Source organism: Ahaetulla prasina, chromosome 4, assembly GCF_028640845.1.
Source record: "Ahaetulla prasina isolate Xishuangbanna chromosome 4, ASM2864084v1, whole genome shotgun sequence".
Classification (NCBI taxonomy): Eukaryota; Metazoa; Chordata; class Lepidosauria; order Squamata; family Colubridae; genus Ahaetulla; species Ahaetulla prasina.
In genome coordinates this window covers 42,908,859-42,920,183 of record NC_080542.1, presented here as the reverse complement: position 1 = coordinate 42,920,183, position 11,325 = coordinate 42,908,859, and the positions used below count along the sequence as shown (strand labels likewise).

Below are 11,325 nucleotides of genomic sequence, written 5' to 3'. Positions count from 1 at the left end.
TTTGGTCCCAAACTGTAAAGATAGCCAACAAATTGCTTTCTCACAATTTAGGCAGTACCTTGTTTATGAAGTTGTATGAGGTCACAACTGTATCAGTAAAATTTGCATAATGAGAGGCTTCATATAAAAAAGAAATTCAGCTATTGATATTCCCAAGTTTCCCTGCCAAAGTTTCAACATTCATACTAAAATTTATCTGCCTTTAAGGTAGGGATCGGCCGCCAGAATTTTACAGACATCCACCAAGGTGTCTGCCACCCGATTTGAATGCCAAAAATAAATCCTGAAAGAAAAAGTGTAATATAAACCTGGTGAGCTGCAAAACAGAATGCTAGTCTTCATCACCTTTATTTCCATGAATGCTTCTATGGCCTATAGGAGCAGAATAGAGAATGGGTGATGACATCACAATGCTTTATCTAGAAGCGAGATCCTGCTGCCCTCCCTACCTCCCCGTGAAGATGGCAAGGGCCAATGTATAGGAGAAGACATTCTGAGCAAATAAGGATAGACTTGGATCTCTGCTGTTGTTAAACTTAATGTCTCTGAGACAACCTGTGTCCCGTTGGATCACCCTTACAGAAATGTTTCCTTACCAAGATTCTCAGCACCTTCAACAAAGACTAAGATCCCAATGTTGATTTCCTTCACTTGAAAAGCTGGACATATAATCAGAGATAGCCCCTATTGAGGGAGACTATATAGTATCAGTCAAATGACATCACAAGAAATAATTCATGACATGTTGCACTTTGTTGTAATTATTATCTAGCTGTGGATGGGTGCTAGGTGAGCACCCCCATATACCTCAGAGCAACTGTGTATCTTTGCATATGAAGCTAGAAAAGGAGATCCTAAGTGATCTTAGACAACGTCTGTTGTATCAAAGAAGGAAAAAAATGAATCATGAAAGATTCAGGGCAAATTGGGAATTGCTTTATGCTGTATCCATCTATTTAAAAGTTCATTAATCTTCTTTTGACCTTTCAACAATATTTATTTTCTTACAATGTTTTAATGCAGTGTGCTGCTTTCTATTTCATTCTACAAAACAAATAAAACTATTCACCCACCCATGTTTTTATAATGACTTTTGTTGACTTTTGGTATTCTTTTATTCGAGGATCTCTACTTCCCATTTTAAAGGAACCATCTATGAAAAATATCCCAGCTATAAGACGAAAATGCGGAGAAAACCAGATCAAGGGTTGGAAATATTTTAGTGTTTCACACAGTTATTGCCTTGAATTTCTCTGGGTTCAGACTCTGACCTCAAAAAGGGAATAGAATAGAATGGACATAAGGAACAAAAAGAGTTTTGCCTCAAATGTCTCTTGAATCAGGTTTCTGAATATTGCCTCCCCACACCCACCCCAAAGAATCCATGGTGGGATGAATACTAATCAACAATAGTATTGATCAGTATTCAACAATAACAAAATCACAGATGCTGGAATTATTATTAATAATAATATTATTAAAATGCTTGTAATGGACTAGATGGGGGGCACGGTTGCTCAGGGGCTAACTCACTGAGCTTGTCAATCAGAAGATCGACACTTCAGCAGTTCAAATCCCTAGCACTGCGTAACAGACTTAGCTCCCGTTACTTGTCCCAGCTTCTGCCAACCTAGCAGTTCGAAAGCAAGTAAAAAATGCAAGTAGAAAAATAGGGACCATTTTGGTAAGAAGATAACAGCGCTCGGTGCGCCTTCGCCATTTACTCATGCCAGCCATATGACCATCGAAATGTCTTCGGACAGCGCTGGTTCGTCAGCTTAGAAACGGAGATGAGCACCGCCCCTAGAGCCGGAAACGACTAGCATGCATGTGCTGGTGAACCTTTACCTTTTTTACTTTAATGGACTAGATATTTTTTACCAAATCTGTTTAACCTTTAAAAAGCATACTGTCTTTCTAGCAGACTTCCTGCAGAAACACTTCTAAATTTCTCTAGAGTTTCCTGAATGAGCAGATGGCTATGTAATGTGGTACAATCACATGGTCACTCCAGAATGCACTAGAGATATAGGGAGTTAAATAAAGATGCAATAGCTGTATTAGCTCTTTGTATATTCTAGGAAAAGAAAGCACAACATTCACCTTCTCTATTGGATCTGGTGAATATTTCTTCAGATATCTTTTAATCAAAATTTAAAAACTTGAATATGAAAACTGAAGCAATGAAGCAAATTTTTGAAGATCATAACTTCCCTAAAGGGAAGTTCTTTCCATGTGCTTTTTTGTTTGCTTGCTTGCTGGTTTTTTTCCAGAGACAGTTTTCTATTCAATAAACATGCCTATGTCAAACTCTGAAGAGTGGTAAACACCTGCGGAGCAAACAAGAACGAGGCCAAGCCATTTTTAATTGCAAAATCAAGCCCAAAGAGGATTTTTATTATGATGAGCAATATAGAATGAAAATTGGCTAAGATGAGTCAGGCAAAGCTGGAAAGCGATCACTGTAAAGAAGGTAGCCAAGCCGAGGCATACTTCTGCAAAAGGAAAGATTTTGTGGCGATGCTGAAACTGCTTGTTCTTTAAGGAAGGAAGCCCATCCAATAGGTCAGCGCACTTTTCAGGAGATTCAGAAGTTTCCAGAACGCACTTTGCTGGTAGTGACACTACTGCCACCAGTGCTGTAGCCGCTGCCACTGATGACACCACCACCACCACTGCCGCTGCCTCCACTACTGTAGGTGATTGTGCCGCTTCCTCCATAGGATGCTGTTGTAAAGACAGAAAGCCAATGTAAATAAATAGTAGAAGGCCTCTGTCTCTCGCACACTTTAATAAAAGTTGCCCATGGCCATTCCCATTCAGTCTTTGGGGTGTTTCTCATTCCCTAAACAGGGTGTTTCAGTTCAGAAAGAACAATTTCCTACTGATAGTTAATACTCCGATGGTATAATCCTGTGTTTGTGTGTGTGTATACCCTGAATTGTGCCTATTCCTTTAACCAAGATGAATACCAACCAAGCTTAGCACTTTGTGCCAACACAACTGCTAACTCTGCCTGATTTGGTTTACAATGTTGTATGAATAAATTCATAGTAATCTATGGATCATATTTACCATGTTACTTGTCTTCTAAGTATGAAAAACTATTTGGAATTAATGAGATGTAAGATTGTCAAAGAGTATACTCTAAATCTTGACACATTTTCATGACTTCAGTGAGAGCCCTGAGTATTTCACAATACATCAGCAAGGAGGCAACACAATTTTACTTGACAAGGAGTTTTGCATTGTTGTGAACCCTTCATCCAAGAACCAAACTAATTAGAATAGGCTCCTGCAAAGAAGTTGCCAAATAGTTGCAATGCAACTTCCAAGGAAAGTTTCAGCCAGACTATAGTCAATGTGAAGCATTCCTTTGAATCTTTCTATCACCCAAATATTTCTGACTTTAACTAAAGTTTTTCTTACCATCTTTTGGAGACCAACCTGGGAGTCTGTAAAGGAAAAAGGATAGTTAGTTGTGATGGGATAGGACAAAGGCAATCCTGGATCAGCCATTAAACCAACTAAGTATGAATTCATACTATATAAAAATGTGTACTTTTTATTGTTGCAGAATAAAAATGAAACCTAAATATTAGAATTTTTAGAGAATAAAGAAGTTTATCTAAATCCCAGCACTCCCTAGGTTTAGAAAGGCAAGCTGGCACTTTCTTTTACCTATGTTAAAGATTTTTGGATTGATTGATTATTTTATCTTTTATATATGTCAACAACGGCAGTCTTTCAGGTGTTTGCAAGTAAACTCTACACTCTTTGAAAAAGAATCTATTGTCCAAGTTATGTAAATTTTATGTGAATAAGGTATAATTTACTGGTATTAACTAAATTCTGGAAAAATGTCTGCTTTCAATAGTCACTTGATCTTTTATAGTTTTATGTATGATTATACATTAAATTTTCAATTTTATTTGGATAAATAATTGTCCGGGAAAGGAATTCAAGGAGGCATTTTTCTCAAGTGCACTATTAGAGGCAGACCAAGAGTATTGTTTCCATAGTCAACCAAGTTGAGCAATTGAAAACCTCACTAAATTCAAGAACTCTTTTTACATTACTAAGTTGTTTTCATTGTGATTCAATTACATACTTTGAGTCTTGACCCTCCAGCAGGTTTCGGTAAGTGGCAATCTCCTGTTCCAGACGTGTTTTGATATCCATTAGCATTCTGTATTCATGATTCTGGCGCTCCATGTCATTTCTTAATTCAGCCAGCTGTTCTTCTACACCGGTGATCAGGTTCTGGATTTGTGCTAGCTGAGCACAATACCGTCCTTCTGTCTCTGCTAAACTGGTTTCCAAGCCAGCTTTCTAATAAGGGAGAAAAATAAGAAGTTCTAGCAATCAGAACAACTATCAACGCTGAATTGCAGAATCTGATTTCCATCATAAAACAGCTAAGAAGAACTTGAGTAATACTTATTGGTACTAGTAGGGTTATGAAATGGGGAAGGATAGTACTACTGTATCTTGCAATTATTTCCATCTAACCTGGAATGCTTAAAATGCTAGTTTTTTTATTAAAAAAATTGGACGGATATCTTTACCCATTGAAGGAAATTTCTTGAAATTTCATTTCCCTCAATTTTTCTAAACCTACTAAATTTTTTCAATTTCCTGCTTTTCCATTAGGATCATCCCATTTCTATACTCAGTTGAGCAAAGCAACATACCATGCTAAGCTGTGATTGCAGTTCAATCTCCAAACTCTGTATTGTACGTCTTAGTTCTGAAATCTCAGTCTTGCTTGTCTGTAGTTGTTCGGTGTGGGTAGCAACTTCACGATTCAGTTCTTCGGTCTGGGTGTAGGAAGAATTAAAATGAAATAAAATATGCTGAGTAAAGTTGCAAGGCTTTGACTAGTAAATGTCTAATTAATTCCTAGTAGATCAAATGTACATAATTAGAAACATTCACAGACTTAAAGTACAATCCGAAACATGTTTGTACAGGGATATAGAAATAATTTCATTCCTTACGTGTTAACGTTGAAGCTGTAACCCAATACATATCTGGAATACTATATAGAAGGGGATATCCTGAATTTCCCCATTACTTATACTTTTTTTTTTTAACAGGAAAAAGAGAGAGGGAAAAATGTTCTGCATTTTTTTATTAGTAGCATGAAGAACCTTTTGAATGAAAATCCCAGGACGTTGTGAAAAGATAAACAATTTCTGGAATTGTGTACCTTGGTAAAGAACCAGGCCTCAGCATCTTTGCGGTTTCTCTCAGCCATTAGTTCATATTGTTCTCTCATGTCAGCCAGAACTTTGGTGAGATCAACTCCAGGTGCAGCATCCATCTCAACATTGACCTTTCCAGTTAGCTGAGTACTGTATTCTTTCATTAACTTTGAGAGACAAAAAAAAAAAAAAGAGGCAGACAATTAGTTTTCTCTCCACATGGTCCCTCTTTTCTGTTATCTGCAAGCAGTAGTTGTGTCCCTGAAGGCTTTAATGCTTAGAGTAATCTTCTGATGAGTAACATTAATAACACTACTGATTGTTGTTCTATACATTTTTGTTAGGCTTGGTATTTCTAGTGGCCATCAAGAACTGGTTTCCTGGTTCCAGCTCTATAAAAAAAATTACAATATTCAAATTTCCTCCTCCTCAATCTTTCCCAGGGAAGATAATTTGTTTTGGAGAGAAATGACAGGCAGGCTGTACATTTATGTGGATGCTGGTTTCCAACAGCCTCTTCCAGCAATCCACATAGGTGCCATTTTTCCATAAGATAGAACCTGGTACTATTTGGAAGAGGCACAACCTCTATTTATGTAAAGATGACTGATCTTTAGCTCAGTGCGGTATGTGGCCTCCTCTAGAGTGTCATCCCAGAATTCTTCCAAAATTGTTATCTTACTGACTGTGTTGAATCAATAATTTGAAAATATCAGTCAGATTTCATTTCTGTTTTAGTTCCTATCCTATCCTATATTTTTGTCTTGGTCCCATCCAGCTTTTTTTAAAATGCAGCCATTCATCATCTGCTGATCAACTTTTTAAATATAGAACTCATAAAACAGTAAGAGAGTACCTATGGATGGTGATTGATAATTTTACACTGTCTTCTCAATGTGTCTGCCTTGGTCTTCTCCATTTTCCTTTCCCCCATTACTCACCTCCTCATGGTTCTTCTTGAGGTAGGCCAGATCTTCCTTCTTCTCTTCGATTTGCATTTCCATGTCAGATTTAAACAGAGTTAATTCATCCAGGACTCTGCGCAGACCATTGATGTCACTCTCAACACCCTGGCGGAGATGCAGCTCATTCTCATACCTGAGAACACACCAAGAAAAAGGTTCAAGAATTCCAAATAGGAACAAAACACCTTGTAACTAAATAGTCTTTCATAAGTTTTGCTATCTCTATGTGTTGAAACAAAGACAACTTTTCAAGCTTTTTTCCATTTTTTTTCTCAATTTCTTCATTAGAATGTTGTATTTTTTCCTTTAAGGAGTTATGTACCTACTTTACAAAATATGGTATTATATTTGAGGGCCTACCCAGTGTGACTCGATTTTGAAGGTTGTGAAACTGCTGATCAGCAGTTGGAACTTGGATAGCATACTTAGCAGACACACAAATCACCTCCCATTTGACCCATTAAGCTGAAATAGTTTCAACTACCATTTAAGTTATTAAATTTGCATCATACATATAACTCAGCATGTGCATGCTATATACTGATTAGCATTTTTATATGTACTCTTTCCCCCTTATTTTTGACAATGGATGAGAACTGTCTTATTTTTATTCTGTTTATCTTTTAAGCTCATCTAGACTCATTAATTGCTACATATCTTAGGTTTGAGGGCCAATGTTTTTTTTTCAGGGCCCCTGCATGCCATTCCCACCTTGCCATTTTTCTTTGCTGTTATTGCTGTGCTTTTTTCACACAACTGACAATGAGCAAGCCTTTTCGCTTCTTTTCTGCTTATCCATCATTGTTTGCTCAAGGCCACCAACCTGCTAGTATCTATTCCAGGCTCGGATAGGGCTAACTAATAGAGACATAGACTTTTGTATACAGTTTTAATGTGGCTCTGATTCACTTTTATCTGAAAAATCCCATTAACTTTTTCTTCTTTTCTTCAGCTCAGAAAGAGTCCTTGGGGAATAGAAAAACAAACAGCAAAAAAACTCACTTCAGTCTGAAGTCATCAGCAGCCAGTCTAGCATTATCAATCTCCAAAATAGTCCTAGAATTATCAATTGTAGTGTCATGAATCTACCAAAGAAGAAAGAAGACGGGGGAAAAAAACATGAATATAGGAAGAATTTTTAGTCCTTGAAGATGCTTTAACTTAGTCATTAAAACAAGTGGAGGGCAATTTGTATACACTTTCTCCTTTAATTGTCTATTGTAGGAGGTCTCTAGATGACTTTGGAGAAGATGTTCAGAAGCTGTTAAGACAGCAAAAAGTGATGAAACATGTAACCCATTCAATAGGTTATAAGACAGGGGAGATATAACATCAGCAGATTTGCAAGATTCTGTCATTATAACTTATGTCAATAAAGTATAGTTTTAGGCTTTTTATGTTTCATGATCTGTACTATCTCTTAGGGTCGACATCTAGGATTTTTCCAAGGAATACTAGTCAGTCTTCATGGATAACTGAAAGTTTTTAGGATGGTATAATCTAGTTTTGCAATGCATTATGGGATTGCCCAGAAATCATATTCAGTCAGCCAGTGAAAGTTATCTTTCCTTTGCTTCCATCATCATTACTGTATGAAGTCTTTTATAACAAGTGTCTGCCAGCTTTTTCTTGACATACAGCTAAGAGGAGTTCTTTATACTGTACCAAGATACTAACAAAAGCAACAAGTCAATCCTAAATACTAAAAAAAAAAAAAAAATAGAAAAGCATGACTGGAATAATTTAGGTAGTACTGAGGGACTGTCTGGAATATTCCTCAGCATCACTTCCAGTCATCCATAAATACATATTGGATAGGATTCTGCTCTTGGTAAGAACTTAAGCAATCCTTTAGGTAACCTTGACATGTATTATGCTATGATTACCTGGCACTGTAACTTAGTTAACATAAATATATTACCTAAACATGTCCTTCCTGGCTGATAAAGTCATATCTTACAAATATTTTACACTGATTTTTTTTATATGTAGCTTATTACATATTTATGCTAGACATCTATTATGGTCTTGGTCCTATAAAAAAAAATTCTTGGATCTAGAAGATACAAGCATGGTTTCTACGTTAAAATTTAATAGTGAGAGCAGAATGAAATAACATTTTAAAGACAAATATGAATTCTGTGAGTTACATTTCAACATTTCATGCTGCAGCTATCCTACTATAAAAGATTGATGTGAAGAAGATCAGAGGTTCTATCTTTTAGCTCAGTCCTTCTTAAACTTTAAGCTATCTGGATGTCAACTCCCAGAATTCTTCCCAAATTCTTGGCATTTTGATTCTAAGGAAGTCAGTAAAAAATAGGGATATTCATGTTTGTTTCTAGTAGATTCATTATACCCAATATTGCACAGTTCTCTCTGTTCTAAATGAACATGTCATAGAAATAGTGACTGAAGATGAACAATAACAGGTTTAGCTATTCCTTCACACAGCAAAGACCTGTATGGGGGGCGAAATAACAAAGTGCAAACTTTTTACGTCAGGGAGGGTTGCATTGATTTTAGTGGAATTTTGTCCTTAGGCAAAACAAGAAGACAAGAACCATAATTTCTTTGCTTTGAAGGGTGCAAAAAGTAGCATCAGTCATTGACATTTGGGAGAAATGGGATCCATTCTGGTGCAAATCTGAATTGCTACCAAACAACAAATAGTGAGGATATAAATACAGTGCTGTAGTTTAATCATTGTTTTTTCTTAATATAATTATTTTAAGGAAATTACAGAAAAGCAATACAATATAGGTGTGTCTCTATGTGTGTATGTATACACATGAACACACACACATAGACATACAGGGAGGGAGGCAGGGAGGGAAAGAGACAAAAATATGCATACATACAAAGATCTTTGTTTGATCTAATTTTTTAGAGTTATCATCCAGAATATGAGAATAAGGGATAAAAGTATAGAGGAGGAGGAGGGGGGGAGGAGAAAACTTTCAAAACTTGATCTGTTAACCTCAATGCAATTCCTTGTTCAGAATCCTACCTTGTCACGGAGATCCGAAATTATCTTGTAATAATGGCTGTAGTCCCTGGCTGGGCTAGAGGGTGCCTGCTTTTGATGCCAGTCTCGGATCTTGATCTCTAACTCAGTGTTAGCCTCCTCTAGGGCTCGCACCTTATCCAAGTAATTTGCCAAGCGGTCATTGAGATTTTGCATGGTGATCTTCTCATTTCCAGTCAGAAGGCCTCCATCACCACCACCACCACCACCACCAACCACGAAGTCAAGGCCACCACCATAGCCTCCACCAACTCCACCACCAAAGCAACTTCCATAGCCAAGACCACCTGCAGAACCATATCCAATAGCACAACCACCTCCTAAGCCACTTCCATATCCATAACCACCTCCATATCCTGAACCAGAAGATACAAACCTAGCTGAAGAGGCAGATACACGCCCACCAGCTCCCCCATGGATACTGGATGGTCCATGGCGCACAGAGGCAACACGGCCAGAACCACCGCCACCGCCACCACCGTAAGAAGAAGAGGAGCTTTGATAATAGTATGACATCGTGAAAGAAAGTTCAGATGCAAGACTGTTACTCGGCTTGGTCTAGCGTGAAGAAGCTAGCATCTGCACTGTTGCCTGGCTCCATTTATAGTCCTCAGAGGGTGTGTTCTGTTGCATTACCCAATGCATAGTCTGCCAAGACACACCCTGATGGGAGAGGCTTAGTGGAATAATCTGCTTACTTTGAAATGTAACCGTTCCAACTCAGGTGGGCTGTACGTACATGTAGTTCTACAGCCAGGAAAATAAAAGATTTCATCCAGGAGAGCCTGGCTTAGTTTAATCTTGAAGCTGGGGCACTTTCATGGTGGTTACATTTCTTTAAACATTTGAACAGAGTGGGAGAATAGAGGCTTCTCAACTCTTTTCTTCATTAGCTAAAAAGCTAAAAAGCCACGAGTAAATGATTGGAATGCAGTATTCAAAATAAAAAAACAATCCTTCGTCAGAGGATCCTATTTCACCCAGTTCTCTCTTTTCCAAGCAAAATATTTAGAAATTCATTAATTGAACGTGTCCATCCTTGCCATTCCTTCCCAAAGGGTTCACTTATTGCTCTTTTTACTCAGCTGCCAGGCACAGCTCTCTAGGGACGGCTTGAGCAAAGAATCTCCACTTCAACAATTGAAAATGGTCAGGCCGACAGTCCATTGCTTACCATCCCACCGTATTGTTCCTTTCAGTTCCTCTCTATCTTTTCTCTCCAAGACATATGAGAATGATACATTGGAGTTGACATTAATAGCATAGTGAATGTGTGTGCAAAGCAGTCATATTTTAAAAACTAAAGGAGATGTAGAGAGTAAAATACAAGAACGTGGGATCCATTTAGGTTTCTCATGCCTTTTGATTTTCTCTTCTACATTCTCCTTGCTAATAATACATTAAATATTTCCTCCATGGATAAGTGAAGGAAGATCCTTGCCCAGATCCTAGACCCATGGTGGCGAACCTATGGCACGTGTGCCAGAAGTGGCACGCAGAGCCATTTTTCCAGGCACGTTAGCTGTTGCCCAACTCAACTGCAGCTGTGCATGCACCTGTGCCCCAGCTGGTGTTTCAGCCTCTAGTGCACCTGGGCGCAATTCAGGAGACCCAGCTGGTATTCAGAGCTCTCCTGCACACACGTGCACATTTGCACATGCGTGTGAGAGTACTGGTGTGCAGCATACGCATGTGCAGATGGCATTCTTGCGTGTGCATTGTGTGTAGATGATGTGGTTGTGCACCCAATGCATGGGGAGAAACTGCATGTTGGCGCGGATGGCATATGCGCATGCAAAGTTCGCGAAGCACATACCTGTTCAGCACTCAGTGAATAGCAAGCCCAAGGTTCACCACCACTCTCCTAGACTGAAATGAAAGAACTCATGGAATCAAGAAAAAAAAGATGATTTTTGCCAACATGGACTGTTGGCACAGCTGAACCATTGCTAACAGCCCCTCTCTACCAGGACTCTCTACACGTGCTATACCTCTGTGTCATGTTCTTCACATAGGTTGTAAAGATTTCTCCCTGCTATTTTTCTCCGATCCCTGCTCTTTTCTTATCTGCCTTTCATTTCATTTATAAGTCCCTCATTTAAGAACAAGGTGTCAAGGAGGCTGC

At 38.3% G+C, this 11,325-nt stretch overlaps 1 protein-coding gene across 1 annotated transcript; it reads right to left on the bottom strand.

Annotated features, from left to right (window-relative positions):
• Positions 1-2,361: 2,361 nt before the first annotated feature.
• Positions 2,362-9,788, bottom strand: LOC131198866 (keratin, type I cytoskeletal 15-like). Its single transcript, XM_058184013.1, has 8 exons — positions 9,183-9,788; positions 7,175-7,257; positions 6,149-6,305; positions 5,213-5,374; positions 4,695-4,820; positions 4,112-4,332; positions 3,430-3,455; positions 2,362-2,727 (listed from the first exon to the last, which is right to left on the bottom strand). The coding sequence occupies exons 1-8, from the start codon at positions 9,714-9,716 to the stop codon at positions 2,588-2,590; spliced, it is 1,449 nt and encodes a 482-aa protein (XP_058039996.1). The 5' UTR covers positions 9,717-9,788; the 3' UTR covers positions 2,362-2,587.
• Positions 9,789-11,325: the final 1,537 nt, after the last annotated feature.